Source organism: Ostrea edulis, chromosome 2 (assembly GCF_947568905.1).
Source record: "Ostrea edulis chromosome 2, xbOstEdul1.1, whole genome shotgun sequence".
Classification (NCBI taxonomy): Eukaryota; Metazoa; Mollusca; class Bivalvia; order Ostreida; family Ostreidae; genus Ostrea; species Ostrea edulis.
The window spans coordinates 92,509,447-92,527,719 of NC_079165.1; the positions used below are offsets into that span (position 1 = coordinate 92,509,447).

Below are 18,273 nucleotides of genomic sequence, written 5' to 3' on the forward strand. Positions count from 1 at the left end.
TCTTGTGAATGACAAGATACTACAGTCCCACCGTATTTCAGTTGAAATTGGACGTTTTAAAAATGCCAATAAAAACCCAATTGCAGAGCGTGCAGTCCAAGAACTTCGTGAGCACATACTGAGAATTGACCCTACAGCACGAGCAGTTTCTTCTCTTGTGTTATCACTAGCTGTCGCATCTGTCAACTGTACTATTCGTCAAGGTGGACTATCCGCACGAGAGATGCTAACTCAGAGAGATCAGTTCACCAACCGTCAGTTGCCTATATCAGATCGGGAGTGCATTTTGCAGAAACATCTATCTCGCAACGCAAATCACCCAAGCAGTGAGAAGTCTAAGGCCCCTTGTCAGAATTACCCTCCCACACCCACAGTTGAGGTTGGAGACTTAGTGTATCTATTTTGTGATAGAAACAAATCCAAAGCCAGGAACCGTTATCTTGTTGTGTCAACTGATGGAGAATGGTGTCAAATAAGAAAATTTGTGGGCAATCAGTTGCGACAGTCATCATACAAGGTTAAGAAGTCTGAGTGCTATCGCGTTCCTTCACCATCTCATGACCCATCATATGCCGTTGATTCAGATTCTGAGGAGGAAGAGTTCTGTGAGATACTACACCACAATAGAAAAAAAAGAGGACAATGCTTCTTATCCTTATAGCATTCCTCCAACGCCCTTAGAGATTATGTCTCCCCTACCGGATAATAACACACTTGAGGATGAAACCACAGACTCAAATATTCTGGAGCGTACCGGTACTTTGGACCCATCAGATAGCCTACCATGTTCTGCACCGACAAGCAAACCTACTACTCGCCCCCGCCGTACTATACGTCTACCGAGTCGGTACCAAGATTTTGAAATGTAGCTGTTGTACTTTCTCAGTGTTATTTTTAATCAGTTATAGTATAAGTATTACCTTATTTGTGTTCAGGGGCAGAATAATCCCCAAGTAGTCAGAGGATAGTCTGCCTTATGATGACTACATTGCATTGTGTGTTTTATAATTGTTTTGGCCAGGTTAGCTGTTCACATATAGATAATAGCTTTGTCATGTCACATATATCATTATGTGAACAAATGTTACCCATCAGTTTTTATTGATTTATTAGTTTCCTTAAAGCTTATTTTCTTTGTCTTACTGTATAATCACAACTCATTATTAAGAGAAAAAGGGAAGTTGCGCCAACACGGTTATCAGCTGTGTTGGTTGAGTTATGATCGGGCTCGGAATACGGGCATTCATTCTCCCGCTTGGCGCCATATTGTTAATTTGTTTATTGCTTGTGTTCGGGGAAATAAAGAGTATTTCAGTGACACGTTTGTTGTGGACTCTCTCCAACCGTGGCGATCGGTTTTAACTGTATAGAAGAAGTCAGTCAATGTAATAACCCGATATATCATGACATATATCTAATCTAATTAAATCAGACTTGTAAATCCGCTCCACTACTATACGCTTAAATACAAGATCTAGTTAAAAACTTCCTGTACGAGGCCATCTCGGCATGCCTTGCATGCGGAAAGTCGGGGTTCAAATCCCGGCTGCGACAGACCTAAAAGTCGTTAAAACAGGTAGCGACAGTTCCATCGCCAAACGTTTGGTTAAAACCGGATGTCCCGTATCACATTAGGTGTGGCACGTTAAAGAACCCTCACTGCTCAATTGACCGTAAGCGCCGAACATAGGCCTAAATATCAAACCCTTCACCGGTCTTTGTGACGTATCCATATGAGTTAAAAAAATCTTGAGAGGGACGATGAATCAAACATCTCGACAGGACCTTTGTTCGATATATATTATATTATCCAATAAAAATCAAGCAATTAACCAATGACGCCACGGATCGACCAATGCGAAAGTGTGTGTCTAAGAAATAATGATCACGTTTTCTAGTATGAAAGGTGAAGATAACTCCTATAAGCAATACAAAATAGAGAGTTGGGCAAACACGGACCCCTGGACACACCAAAGGTGGGATCAGGTGCCTATCAGGAGTAAGCATCCCCTGTCAACCGGTCACATCCGCCATGAGCCCTATATCCTGATCAGGTAAACGGAGTTATCCGTAGTCAAAATCAGTGTGCCAGGAACGGCCTAACAATCGGTATGAAACACGTCAGACAGCATTTGACCCAATGATGGGTTGTATTGACGAACTAGATCGCTATAACGACTATAGCATTTGAGAAATGCTGACTTTATTCGAGACTGTTGAAACCCCTGTACCATCAACTTGTTCGCCAGTAGCTTGCCTCGATTTAAAAACTGACCATACGCAGAACAAGCTCTTGCGTATCGAATCAGTTGAGAGATATAAACACCATATGCAGGTGATTATGGAATATTGCTACATAAATATGGGAAATTGACGATGGAGAAGTTGAAATCATCCCGTTTGTCATACAGTTGAGTTGTCAGTTTTACCGTTAATGTCTGCTTTCAATAAAATATCTAAGTATGAAGCAGAAGTGGACGACTCTGTGATGTCTTTTATTTCGAGCTCACAGTGATATATCGAATCGACATATGAATGAAAGTTATTATTGCTAGATCACGTGGGGATCCGGGTTAGAATAGGTCCTCAGTACCCCCTTGCTTGTCGTAAGAGGCGACTAAATGGAGCGGTCCTTCGGATGAGACAACAAAAACTGAGTTCCCGTGTCAAAGTAGGTGTGGTACGATAAAGATCCCTCCCTGCTCAAAGGCCATAAGCGCCGACCATAGGCCTAAATTTTGCAGCCCTTCACCGACAGTGGTGACTTATCCATATGAGTGAAATATTCTCGAGTGAGACGTTAAACAATATTCAATCAATCAATTATATTGTTGCTAATAGACAAAACGTCGTCGATATATCTGTGTGTCGAAATGAAGACTACAGCAAGAGATGTTTTCTTCTTACATAGAAGTTTTTGAATAAAGTCTGCTTGATATGAATATAAAAACAGGTCAGCTAACGAAGGAGCACAATTCGTGCCCATGGGAATTCCAACAGACTGTTGGAAGACCTGTTCACCAATGACCACGAAGATATTGTCAATGAGGAACTCTAGCATATTTTTTATTTCATCTTCAGAGTACTTGAGCGTGGAATCAGAGTGGTGTTTAACAAAGTAAGTTTTTGGATGACTGATCACTAGATAGGAATATGTCCGTTTCCGTTTTTGTTGAAGAAGCAACTGTCTATGATGTCAAAAAGTCTAGTCTTTAATTTATCGTGAGGAGTGGTCGTGTATAGTGTTGAAAAGTAATAGGTTTTGATGTTATTGATTTGGGAAAAGTTTCGCGATTTCAAGTTTACTAAAAGTTCTTTAGATTTTTTTTTTTAGAAATTTGATTAACACCACTTCTGGTATATGTAGTCGCACAGTAAGTTTGAACTTTCTCCTTCACAGCTCTTAATATTTTCGTGAGGAGCAAAGATAGGGCTTGGTAGAACATTTATTGGATCCAGCAATGTATCTTTGTAAAGCTTTTTGTGAAGTTTAGGAATCCAGTATAGGTACGGTAACTCATATTCATTCGACCCATTGACTGGGATCTTAAATGTGTCTAAAACTGAAGCATGGTTTTGAAGAAGTTCATCTTTTGAAAGGGCAGTTGGAGTACGATTACCAAAAGTGGAATTAATGCCAAATTCGTTTAAAATACAGTTGTAATAATGAGCCTTACAAACAAAGACAATGTTGTTACAAGTGTTGTCAGCTTGAACCAAGAAATATTCATCATGTAACCTATCTAATTCTTTTATCACTTCTGGTTTACTAAACACAGAAGAATAGATGATACGTACTTTTGTTGCAGAATAACCCCCGAGGTCGAGAATTGTTGTTTTGAAATGTAAAAGCCAAGGCCTTAGCCAGGGCTTTAATATTTCAAATAACATTTCGAGACCAAGGAGGTTATCCTGCGACATACTAGAAAACAAAAACTTTTAAAATTATTTCTATTTTACAGAAATATCAGCCGATCGTTTTCCTATATAGCTACGAAATAGGTTACTGTGACGTCACGACAGTTTCCGAAACGGCCTACATTATTTTTTGCTGACGAAAAAAATTCCAGTATTTAGTCTGATGTTAACGGATTTAAATCAATTGCTTTGAATACAGTACATGAAAAACTTGCCTGTGAATCGCCATGTTTACATGTGTATCGCTTTCAGAATACATACGATTGGTTTATACTGAATGACGAATATTCTTCAGTCATTTAATTATGAATTTGTTTTGTAACATATATTGATTGATAATATTATTGATTATAAAACGAATTATCAGTCATCAACTTTATTGTTGCATTAGCAAGCTAGATGTGTATCAATTTTCTCATAATCAGTCAATGCGTATGAAAGTTATATCGTAGAATAATGATCGCTATATTTTTTTCATCCTTGCAATAACCGTGGTGGAATAGGTCCTCAGTACCCCTTGCTTGTCGTAAAAGGCGAATAAATGGGGCAATCCTATTGATGAAACCGCAAAAACCGAAGCCCAAAGTTACAGTAGTTGTGGCACTATACACATCCCTCCCAGCTCAAACGCCATGAGCGCCGATCACCGGCTAAAATTTCGCAGTCCTTCATCGGCAATGGTGATGTCTCCATGTGAGTGAGAAATTCTCGAGAGGGACGTTGGGGGGGACGTTGAATGCTATACAATCAATCAAGCAATATACTTGGGGAAACTAGCAAGTCTGTTTTGGACTCTGATTAAGTGTTGTTATTACTGAGAACGAAGTCAAAAGCTACTGTACGAGGGCTGTTCAATATGTAATGTGTATTGCACCATAGCACGATAACGCTTTGTGCGATTTCGTGGATGATGATACTCTTGAATAGCTCTATTCAATACCTTTCCAACGGTAAAAACACGAGCCTTCAGCTCCACAAAGATTTAAACTTAAAACATTGTTGTGACGTCAGTTCTTTGTCTTGACAGTACTTTATTTTTCATACAGTACTGAACATAGTCCAGTATTATTAAGAGCAGGCCAATATTATGAGAAATATTGGACTGACAGTAAAAACCAGGAATAAAGACCACTCTTCGTTGTGCGAGAAAACATATTTATTATTTATCAAATACAATATTCAAGGCGTGAAATATTCCAGTAAATTATACGAAATGAGTGTTTCGTGTATAATCCGATTTTACTGTATATGAAATCGTTTAGGCACCACAGTTATAAATCCATGTCACATTCATTCATTTAAATACATGCACATTGAAGTCGCAAATTCACTGTTACATCCCCGGCAGTGATGTTTATTTCTTTTCTCGATCCAAAGGAAACACTTTCATTGAGCTTCACTTTCTTCGGCTCCGGTAGGAACACTGGACGGTTTCTGAATCAAATCACTTACACTCGTGTAATTGTTCCTCGGAGGTGCGTTTGTAGTTGCGAATCGCAGATGACCTGTGACCAGTTTTTCCCCGCTATAAGTTGCTCGTCAACACCCGCAGCATATGGGCGTGTGGCGGCAGTAGCCCGAAGAGAGTGATTTGTAAAAAAACCCATCTAATCCTGCATCTCTACACATTTTGGCCACAATCTGTTGCAGTTGATGTACCCCGACTGGGACGTCGTCGTACCATACATTCCCCTTAGGAGCGATTTTTGGTCTGAGCTATAATGCATTGCATTTTCCACTACTGGGGCTACAAATGATTGAAAAGAAATTTGTATCCAACAAAAATTAAACAAAATAAACACCGTGAAAAAGATTGTTAATATATTTAGGAGAATTTGTAGAAATAATGAATAATCTTACCGCAAACTCATGTACTTTTCAATCATCTGAATCCATTTCTTCAAGGCACCCAGACTGAATGCTAAAGGAGGACTGCGGCTTCTGTTTTTATACCAGTTATAGGCCTACGTGTCAGTATCATATTATGGTTTCCAGAAAGGAACGGGGGAAATCAATGTTTTATCTAAAAGATTCTTTCCGAACACCCTTTACGTACCCTCATTCACCCAAAAAAGAAAACCAGTTTTGTTGAGTACAGTCTTCAGACAATGGAAGCATTCGAATCGCTTTCCATGAAGAACAAAACCCTTTTTTGAGGAGTACCGTATTATGACAATTGAAATGATGAGCTAACAGTTTTTTGTGAATTAAAGACAAGATTTGACCTCGTGTGCCATTAAAGTTTATGAATTCCTAATATATTAAATATTAAAAACAAATCAGAAACGAAAGGTGTAAATATATTTGTCTATACCAATGTATATTTGTACGTGTTTTTTTTTGTGTGTGTGTGCGTTCAAATGCATTTGTTTTTAGATAGAACAATGTTTAAAGTAAGATACAAGACTCCGATGGTCTATTGTGTCAGATACGGGACTGATCACTCGCCGCTACGCGGCTCGTGCCAGTCCCGTATCTGACATAATAGACCATCGGAGTCTTGTATCCCTTACAGACAGTTCGTAGGTGGAGAAACAAATTTCTAATTGGCACAGAGTCCGTCAAAGATGCTGCAAAATCTGGTCGACCTGTTACTGTAACAGGCAAGGCAAATGTCTCAAAAGTCAGGGAAATAATAGAAAGTGATGGCAGATACACGATTCGTGATATTGCCAAAGCTGTTGGCATATCGCTATCGCGGGTGCATTTCACTTTGAAGCGTTTTTTGAAAGTACGAAAGATTTCTGCCAGATGGATACTGCATATATTGACAGATGACCAAAAACGGGTACGAGTACAAACCGCAAAGCAATTGCTCAAAATATTTCCCAAATTCAATCAAAGACAATTTGCAAACATTGTTACTGGTGAAGTAACATGGGTTCACTATTTCAAAGCAGTAAGAAAAAGTGGAAACAAAATATGGCTAACTAAACACGGTAGAAGGCCTGTAGTTGCCAAAAGAACCATAAGTACAAAGTACTTTATTGCATATTCTTCTCATGTTATGGTATAGCCGTACAAATTCAGGTGCCGAAGGGCAAAAATGTTACAGGTCGGTATTACCGAGATGTTATACTAAAAGAGCTCAAGAAATATTATCATAAACGACGCCCTGCGTCAAGCTTTAGGCATGTTCGACTACTTCATGATAATGCTCCATCACATATATCTGAGCTTGTGAAGCAATTTTTGAAGTCGAGGTTACCGTATTGCCACACCCACCATACGCTCCAGATCTAGCCCCATGCGACTTTTTTCCTTTTCCCAAAACAAGACTCGTCGTTACAAGTCCCAAAAAGCCCTTGCCTCAGCCATCAGTCAGTGCCTCAGAGGTCTACCTAAATCAGCGTACCTTGACGCATTTCAGAAATGGATTCAGAGATTGAAAATATGTATTCAAACCGCGGAGAATACTTTGAAGGGATGTAATGTTCATTTCACTATTTGAGTCGAATGCTTTTGATTGATTGAATATTATTTAACGTCCCTCTCAAGAATAATTCACTCATATGGAGACGTCATCACTGCCGGTGAAGGGCTGCAAAATTTAGGCCTATGCTCGGCGCTTACGGCCATTGAGCAGAAAGGGATCTTTATCGTGCCACACCTGCTGTGACACGGGACCTCGGTTTTTGCGGTCTCATCCGAAGGACCGCCCCATTTAGTCGCCTCTTACGACAAGCAAGGGGGTACTGAGGACGTATTCTAACCCGGATCCCCACGGGATGGAATGCTTTGAAATATCGTACAGTACACCCTACAATACACATTACATATCGAACAACCCTCGTATATCTTAGAATAATGACTGTGACATTCCTTTGATCTTAGCAATAACCGTGGTAGGTTATATGATTATCTGTCGGCCTTCAAAAATGGCTGCGCCCATTGCGAAGGATACGTATTCGCTAAACATACAATTGAAGCCTCGACAGCTGGACATTTTGCAGACTTTCTTTGATCATAAGGATTACATGGCGATGCTACAATCTGGATTCGGTAAATCATCATCCTATCAACTGCTCGGCGAGGAAATTATTGCAGCCGCCATGTTGATTTGTTTATTCGGATGTATCGGGACGCTTCAGTAAATGCACGTAGTTCCGATAAAACGAGAGCGTACCGAACATTTTGTAGGCGACGCTCTGATTGGTCAACATACTGAGATGACCTCGTACGGAGAGTTGTTATATCTTGTATTGAAGTGTATCGTACAGGAGCGGATTTACAAGCCTAATTTTGATTAGATTATTGGATATGTATCCCAATATTTTCTTGAAATATCTTGATACATCGTGATATTCTTTTCTTCGCGATCTACAATCAGAAGGTACTTAGTAACCCTTGCTTGTCGTAAGAGGCGACTAAATGGGACGGTCCTTCGGAAACTTCAAAAACTGAGGACCCATGTCACATCAGGTGTGGCAGTACGATAAAAATTCCTCCCTGCTTAAAGGCCGTAAGCGTTGAGCATAGGACCAATTTTGCATCCCATCACCGGCAATGATGACGTCTCCATAAATTCTCGAGAGGGACGTTAAACAATATGGAAGAGGCCCACAAGCCTTATCGGTCACCTGAATACTAATGAAAAACTTCAATACTCCCAAGGGCTATGAAATCTGGAAAAAAATTCATGTTCTGAATATATATGCTAAATTTTAATGTTCAGCAACAGCTTAAAACAAGATGTATTCTTAAAACTTCAATGCCCTCAAAAGTGCATACAATCATGAACGGCTGCCACTCTATTAACATTAAAAGATATGACTAATCTCAACCCATCCTAGACTCAAAACCCTGGGTTGTGGAATTCGCCATTTTTGTACATCATTTTCTGCTATTCCTAAATATGCATTTAAATTTTATACAGTATCAACAAACTTAAATAACTCCTTTAAATCATTATTATGATTTTGACACCACCCTGAAACCAAAGACTTACCCCTCGGATCATGTAATTTACAATTTTTGGTAAAGGACTACCTGCTCTTTCTAAATATCCATTTAGATTCAATGGCACTAAAGATATTCTTTAAGTGTTTTACATATGAACACTATATACTATGTTTGGCCCCGCTCTGGCGTCAGAACCCCTACCTCAGGGATCATAAAATTCCCAATTTTGGTAGAGGCCTTCCTGTTATACATCACTATGCATTTAGTTTTTCTTAAAACTTTGAGGTTCTAGCGAAGATTTTTGAAAATTAGTCACTTTTGGACAGTTTTTGCCCCGCCCCAAAGGTGCAGGAGCCCCGAAATTTACAACATGTGTACTCCTTGTTCTTAGATAAAACAAATCTAAGAATGTGCGTATTCTTGCTCTAATAGTCATAGATCATTATTATAGCCTTGTTATTTGTTTTCCTTTAATGGGGATAAAACATCTTGTATTATTGATGTAAGGTAAAGTATAACCTTTTAATTTATTTATTTAAACTTTAAAGCTTTTAGAAATGAACACTTCATATCATAAGGCTGCGTCGTTTTACCCCTATGTATTTGCCTAACAAGAATATCCCTACCAAAACCAGTTTTTTTTGTTTTGTATAAAAAAAATGACAGGGGTCATTATTATACGGGGGCATTTTTCTAAAATCCACACGGAGAAAAAAATGACCCAAAGGCCATCATTTCTACAAAAAAGCGGGACATTTTTTTTTAATGTTGAATATTGACCAGTTCAAATTTCTATTATATGTAGAAAAATGACCCCCTGTCAATATTCTACGGGGGTCACTTTTCGTCGTTACACCGGAGCAGTTCCCAGACACAGACGACTATGGGTAGTGTGATATTATTTTTATGACACCACTTCCGGTTCCGATTTATCACAGATCAACTACAGCCTTCAGAAATTGTTGAAGATACATATGATAAATTGAAATTATATAAAGGTTTAGGACGTCACCATGACTCATTAAATAACGGTTATTTCCAATGAAGTTTGATGCATTTTGGTAATTTTTCCCCCTCTCCTTTGAATATTTTGTGAAAAACAAAAGATGATTTTAATCTTACATTCAATAGCAGTCTCGAGTACAAAGCATTCGTCAATGATCAGAATAATTCTAACCGTCTAAAATTTTATGTTTGACTGTTTAAGTAACGTTTTCAAAGAATAAGTAATTCTAAACGCGAACCAACACTTCGCGTAAGTTAATAGGTCGTTTGCCTGCCATCTCCCGGTTAAAAATCGCATTTCCTTACGTTGCCCTTTTTAATTTCTGATCTGTAGCTTCGACATTTGTCCAGTCAATTACAATAATGCTCCAACAATATCATCGTCGGAAACCCACGGTTGATTACGCTTCGTCCCTCTCTCCATCATGATGGAGGGAGGGACGAAGCGTAATCAACCGTGGGTTTCCGACGATGCAACAATATCTACCTCGCAATCTTGTCCTGGCCATTGCTGTACTTCTCAGGTTACTAAATCATCGTATTGACCCACGAAATTACCCCGAGACATAAAATGTGGAGGTCTGAATGTCTCAATTTACTTCATAAAACACGACTTTTGTAACTAATGTATAAAATCCAATTTAATAAACACTGTATAAAAATACAAAGAATCTGTGTAAATATGACAGTATATATATCACGAATTCATATGCATACAAAACAATAATTCAACATATTGACCCAATCAGTCATGCAATATGTAAACACAATACATACAAAGAATAACATATATCTATCCTGCAACTCCCAATAAAGATAAACCAAAGTGATCGATTGATGACGAAATATAGTGTATTTTAGTGCGACGGACTCAAGCTTTCTGAAACTGACATCGTGACGTCAGAGATGCAACCACCAAGGATATGCTTCTATATAAGATAAGCAATTTTTGGTAAATCTCTATTTGATATTGTGCTGCAGGATAAACAAAATACATAGGAACTGCCTTAAAATATTGATATTGGGTTGCAAGCCTCACCCTCTTAGCTTTCCCCACATCTCACTTATATGTTAAGACAGTAAGCATGTATTCTAATATGTGCAACATATTTTACAACTACATGTTTTGCATAGCCAGTGTCTTTGCATCAAAGAAATTTATAAAAATATGAAGAAATCCTTAATTTGTATATGTAACATTTGTTGGATTATTCTATCATAAAGACAATTTTCATGCAAGCTTGAATATAGAAATTGTCATGATATTGTAGTAAATGGAATAAACTAAATACAAACTGGACTTGGACAGATAAGTTTTAACAGTCCTATAGCACCATATTATAAATTGTAGTAGCTACATGTAGCATTCCGTAAACATTTTAAACAAACTAAGCACTGACAAAAATCGGACCTAAATACCAGTAAACTACTCACAATTACAGACAGTGAATATGTCAATACTAAATACCAGTAAACTACTCACAATTACAGACAGTGAATATGTCAATACTACAAATGGATGTCACAGAAATGTGCAAAATATTTTGTATAGGTTTCAATATCGTTAAAATAAGGATGTGATTCACGAGGGCTTAAATTTTCCTGATTAAGATCCCAAGGTTTCTAATTCCCTGGTTGCTATCTCCGAGGTTTTTTTTAACTGATCAACGATCACCTGTGTATTGCAATATATTCTGTCACACATCTTATTCTAACCCAGTTACACATTCAACTTCATTCAAAATTTACCCGTTTCAAAATTCTCTAATAAAAGACGATGGCAAGAAAACTTGCGTACAGATAAATGTAGTAAAAAATGTCCTGATTAGACTACATACATCAGCCTGCGACATTCAATGTATATAAAAACATAAATTGCATAGCTGAAGATCACAATCTTTCACCTGGACTCTCCCTAGTTTCACAGCTGTAGGTGTAAAGAGAATTCAAGTCCAGAGACCATGTTCCTATATCATAGCCCTCTAAGCTTGATCGTTGACCTGAACTTCAATAGATTACATCCTGATCACATGCGAGATTCTATACATGAATTTTGTAGATTCTTGATGTAAACGGCCTTTAATTACAAGCTCAGAAACAATTTTTCTACATATTTTTTCCAAGAGTTTAACCTTTAACCTTTCAATTCAGGCAGTCTATGTTGGTACTCCAGCTAGAAAGGGAGTTAATTAAAAGTCTGGGAACCGCATTTATATATCAGGGAGTTAACCACATTTATATATATAAAGGGAGTTAACCGCATTTTATACATCATGGGGCATGAGCTTGACCTACGGACAGCAAAATCAACATGAAAGTTGCTCATTTTATGGAAAATGTGAAGTTTTACAACTCCAGGTAAAAAATAAACAACTGAAATAGGACCGAATCCAAGAAGTCATGGAAGATGTGTCATGCCTCCTTGTGAATCCAGGTGAAAGGGGAATAACTGTGATCCAAAGCCATTTTTTACCTCCAATTCCAGTTTACCTGACTTTTGACCTCAACGCTGATAGGCCTTCCTCATTTTAAAATGAGTTTACATGTGAGGATATACCCTTTTCCTACAGCATTGGTCATTTGTTCGACCTTTGACCTTATGTTAAAAAATCAAGAGGTCATCCTCATCCCACAGTAAGTCTCTACACAAAATCTGTCGACTTTCAGTGAAATGGGAAATCACTTAAGGAAATCCCTTAACCCAAGATCAACCTGTCTATGAATGGAGGGATGACATGATTCTAGTACAAAATGATACATAGAAATTGTAAAACTCATTAATGATATGTTTCAAACACTGGATTTCCCAGAAAGGTAAGAAGGAAAGAGTAAAAGTAAATTCCATACTTCCCATTGCACAATTGTATAACAACAACCCCAGAACTAAATAATCAACATGCACTATTAATACGGTAGTCTAAAATCTATAATTGACCCAATTAATCTGGAATATTCTAAAATAAAATTACATACTACAGTCTAACAGGTATAACTAAAATCACTGAGGTGAAAAGAAATAAATATCAGTGACCTACAAGGAATGATATGGTTGTATACATTTAAAAAAAGGTCCTTTCTTATGGCGGTCAAAGAAAATATCTTCAAGCGACCGTAAATTTCTCCTGTCACGAGTTCTGGGCATACTGAAGGTTAAACTGCTCAAACTTCATATTTCCTACAAAACAAAATAAAACTACAGATGTATTTGGAAAGTTCAGCTTAATACATACTTCAACCTTTTGAGAGCTTAATAATATATCTAATCTTTAGACAGCAATATGATTTTTATACATTTTGTGAATACTGACTGCAGATGCTTTCAGTTAATTTACCAAATTGTTACGATTTTTTCCAGTATACAGTATACCCCATCCATGGCCATGACCTGACCACATGGATAATAGTTCTGGCTCTATACTACATGGGAATGCTTTCAATTTGATTTGATACTGAATAAAAAACTTCCCTATATTTGTTTTCTTTGTATGCTGTAGTATGTCCCATTCAATAATTTCTCCACTCACATACAGACTTATTCTCCACTCCATTCACTTACAGACTTATTCTCCACTCACATACAGACTTATTCTCCACTCCACTCACTTACAGACTTATTCTCCACTCACATACAGACTATTCTCCACTCACATAGAGACTATTCTCCACTCACATACAGACGTATTCACCACTCACAAACACATACAGACTTATTCTCCACTCACAAACACATACAGACTTATTCTCCACTCACATACAGACTTATTCACCACTCACATACAGACTTATTCTCCACTCACATACAGACGTATTTTCCACTCACATACAGACTTATTCCCTACTCACATACAGACTTATTTCTCCACTCACATACAGACTTATTCCCCACTCACATACAGACTTATTTCTCCACTCACATACAGACTTATTCCCCACTCACATACAGACTTATTTCTCCACTCACATACAGACTTATTCCCCACTCACATACAGACTTATTCACCACTCACATACAGACTTATTCTCCACTCACATACAGACGTATTTTCCACTCACATAGACTTATTCCCCACTCACATACAGACTTATTTCTCCACTCACATACAGACTTATTCCCCACTCACATACAGACTTATTCCCCACTCACATACAGATTTACTCTCCACTCACATACAGACTTATTTCTCCACTCACATACAGACTTATTCCCCACTCACATACAGACTTATTTCTCCACTCACATACGGATTTACTCTCCACTTACATACACACTTATTTCTCCACTCACAGACATATTCCCTACTCATATTCACATACAGACTTATTCTCCACTCACATACAGTCTTATTCCTATGTAAAACTCTTCTTGCCTAATGCTGGCCATATGAACAAACTTGAGTCTACCTGTATATTACATGAGGATGTTTTCACCCTAATTCACAACCTATGACAGTGTTGTTCTTTACCATAATTATTTTTAATTCTTAATATAAAATGTAACCCCCCCCCCCTCCCCCAAATGACCTGAGCCCATATGTCAATAGTTGAACTAATTTCTATCTTACGTTTATATTGTGCTAAGATTATGAATTGCTGGTTTTTTGGAATGTTTTTAAAAGTCCCATCTTGTTTTCACTGATGATCTTTCATTTTAAGGAAAGGTGGCCATTCAATTGACTAAACTTGAAATCTTTTTACCCAAGAATGCTTCATACTTGTAACATTGATTGAAATGGCCATGTGGATATTGTCAAGCCAGAGACACAGTATGTCTTAATATAGTCTGTACATAAGTAAAATCTCAATGAAATCAGACAAAATAATTAAAAATAGATATAGATAAATCATGCATCGTTGTAATCTTCATGCATACAATATTTCACTTTCACAAATACTGTACATGTATATCAATTAAGTGGAATTTTTAGCGAGATACAAATTTAAGCAATTTTTCCATTAAAATGGGTATATATTTTTAGCAGGAGGTATTTCTAGTGACTTATAACTAGATCTATCACCTCAAATATAGAATAAATTATAAGTGATACTGGGTATTTTACTGATCTCATCACTTTCGCTAATAATGCCAAAATTAAATCCTTCCTAAAAATTCTACTTATATGGTATTTGATTCAGCATTTTAAATCATCACACGCTTACTGAACCTATTATAAGAAATGTTTTATTGAAATCTGACAAAAACTGAAGATATTATGTAAAAAGATTAAATCAATTTCAGGTCACACTACAGATGCTGTTCATCAAACTGGAGAGCCATACACAGAATGATATACACGTATTTCTATTTATCATGCCTCAGACAAAATTGTTGAAATCTGATTGGTCAGATGATCTTGGTCACATGTCGCTGTGAAAAAAATGTATCATGCGAGAAAAATCCGCATTGAGCGAGTAATTTTTGTTGGGTTCGACTTGCAGCCGTGACAAAATGGCGAAGCGATTTGGGCCGACTAAGTTGTATGATTTAGACCCCTACATATACAGTTAGAGGTCTTCAACGTGATAAATTCGTTACACAATTAGTTAGTGACCTCATACAGAAAAATACATGGTGTGAAAAGAAAACCCGTTCTGATATGGGTTTTCTTTTCACACCATGTATTTTTCCGTATCAGGTCACTAACTAACTGTGTACCTACAATGTAATAGTATTCTGCTATTTGCAAAGGTTGATATCAGACAAACAAGAGGCCCAAAGGCCAAAATCAACATCAGACAAAATAAGCTGTAGAAGTAGAAACAATTTGAAATGATTTTACAAATTAATCATTTTCAGCAGAAAACCCCAGATTGTTTGTCAGAATCAAGTCAACATTACTAGAATTATGCATTTCTGTGGAGTCTTTAAGTGAGTAAGTCTGACTGAAATCTGACAAAAAACCCATATAAAGAGGATTCACATTCGATTTTGACTACGGATAACTCCGTTTACCTGATTAGGATATAGGGCTCACGGAGGGTGTGACCGGTCGATAGGGGATGCTTACCCTCCTAGGCACCTGATCCCACCTCTGGTGTGTCCAGGGGTCCGTAATTTGCCCAACTATCTATCTTGTATTGCTTATAGGAGTTATGAGATTGATCACTGTTCGTTATCTTCACCTTTCATTTGGACAAATTGTTAACAGACACCAAACCATCACATATGATCTCCTGGGGATCTTAACATAAAGGTTAATCAAGTCGAAGACTGTGTTAAAAATTGGATTTGAGTACAATCTCAAAAGTTAAGGCCATAACTTAAAGCATACTAAGACTGTGGAATATAGGCAGTGCTTGGAAGTCCAGCAGAGCTGAATTAAGTACCACAGAGTATGATCAGAATTATGAAGAGAGTTATACGGTGAGTGAAAAAATGAAAACAAAAGTAGAAAATATGCGAGTGAGAATGGAATGAAAAACCATAAAAAAACACTTGTCTGATCTTAATTTGAAGGAATCAACAGTAAGTTGTCTGTTGATTCTGTTGTAAAAGAACGTCTTTTATAGATTTTAACAAAGTTTATAAAATGAGAAAGTTTCATGCATAATATAGTTTATGTACATGTATATATTTTTCACTTATTATTTTACTTATCTAATAAAGAAAAAAAAAATAGAATGATTTGAATTTTCTGATGTTGATTAGCAAAATTAAAAACCTAAACTAAGTCTATCAGCAATTTCTCCTAAATAAAGAAAAATAAGCTGACACAAATTTCTTTTACATCATCTGAGTTACTCAGGTGGCTTAAGATCAGTTCATATTTAAACAGTTTTTAGACAGTTTGTTAGAGATGTGCATCTGCTGATATCTCCTACGACTGTGCCGAAGTTGTCTTTATGAATGTTTTTAAATCTTAGCATCCTTTATGTTAAAACCCCATGTATTAAATATCTTAGTATTTTCTAAAGTTAGATCTCTAAAAGCAAAACAGTCCAAATACTGTACTGACCTTTCAGCTTTTTCCGATGCCTCAAATATACTATGGTACCTACCACCACAAGGGCAACCACCAGAAGAGACCCTATAACAGCCCCTGCTATCACTCCCCCCTGGTCAGACTTCTGAGGGGAGGCTGAATTTCTTCTCACTGGTAAGCTTGTGCTGTCTATGGTGGTAGTGTCTATTGTGTTAGGAGCTGAACCTAAACAGAGACAATTTAGCATTTGTCATTCATGTCTCGAAGTATTTACGTTTCATTCATTTGACTTATTACAGTAAAACACAGTTATCAGTTACAGTTCTTGAAACATTCTACTTTCCCACTTGAACGGTGAACACACGGTGAGCGAATGGTGAATGCACGCAGAGCGAACGGTAAATGCACGCTTAGCGAACGGTGAATGCACGCTTAGCGAACGGTGAATGCACGCAGAGCAAACGGTGAATGCATGTAGAGCAAACGGTGATCGCATGGAAACTGGGGTGGAGTGGTTGAGGTCAACCGAGATTGTCTCATTTCTGTACATGTACCAGCGCGCTTGTTCTTCGCTACATGTATAAGGGTTGAATTCATAAATGTAGATCTTACATTCTTCTCTCATTCAGAAATTCTCCCACTTTTTAACCAAACAATAGTTATGTCTTGTAATAATAAAAATGATTTATTCTCTTATTTGATATTGGTGAGTGATCTGCAATTTTCCTTGAATTTTCACAGTTGATAATTCTGATATTTGTACTCTATAAATTAAATTTCTGATATAATAAGAAAGTTTAATTTCACTCTTATGTACACGTTCTTTTTTCATTTTTGCCTTGCTATGAAAATCGATCCTTTCACTTTGGTGTTCCGAATAACAATGAACGGAATACGCTTTATGAATGGTGAACGCACGGTGAGTGCAAAACTGTAAACAGAGCACAATATGGTGAACGCACGGAAAAATGGTAAAGTAGAACGTTTCAGGGACTGTATAGCAAACCTCTGGAGCCAGCAAAATACAAATCATTATAACCAAACTTCATTATACAGTAAAACACATTATAGTGAAACTTCATTATACAGTAAAACACATTATAGTGCAACTTCAGGGCCAGTGAAAAACCGCTCCTTATCACCAAACTTCATTATACAGTAAAACACATTATAGTGAAACTCCAGGGCCAGTGAAAAACCGCTCCTTATCACCAAACTTCATTATACAGTAAAACACATTATAGTGAAACTCCAGGGCCAGTGAAAAACCGCTCCTTATCACCAAACTTCATTATATCCAGTATAATTTTCTTTACTTTCTCTAATAGGGAATAAATATCAGTTCGTAATAATCTTGAATTCTTTATGAGTATGTCCATATTAACCAAAATAAACATGTTTTACTGCATTGCTGATACACATCAATCACATAATTAAAATTGGGTACAGAATGCCAAAGGTAAATTAGACAAGGGTAAGAAAATCAAATATTTCAAACTTTTTTTCAAAAATGACCTTGACTTGGCAA

At 37.2% G+C, this 18,273-nt stretch overlaps 1 protein-coding gene across 3 annotated transcripts in view; it reads right to left on the reverse strand.

The window, feature by feature from the left end:
- Window positions 1-10,448: 10,448 nt before the first annotated feature.
- Window positions 10,449-18,273, reverse strand: part of LOC125678431 (B-cell receptor CD22-like) — a 55,376-nt gene continuing 47,551 nt past the window's right edge. For 2 of the 3 annotated variants that reach the window (XM_048916876.2, XM_056155510.1), the window contains exons 14-15: window positions 16,779-16,970; window positions 10,449-13,000 (exon numbers count right to left, since the gene is read on the reverse strand). In XM_048916876.2, coding sequence (XP_048772833.2) covers window positions 12,951-13,000; window positions 16,779-16,970 — 242 coding nt within the window. In that variant the 3' untranslated portion in view covers window positions 10,449-12,950. The remainder of the gene's footprint in view (window positions 13,001-16,778; window positions 16,971-18,273) is intronic. The other variant, XM_048916877.2, reaches the window with a different exon arrangement.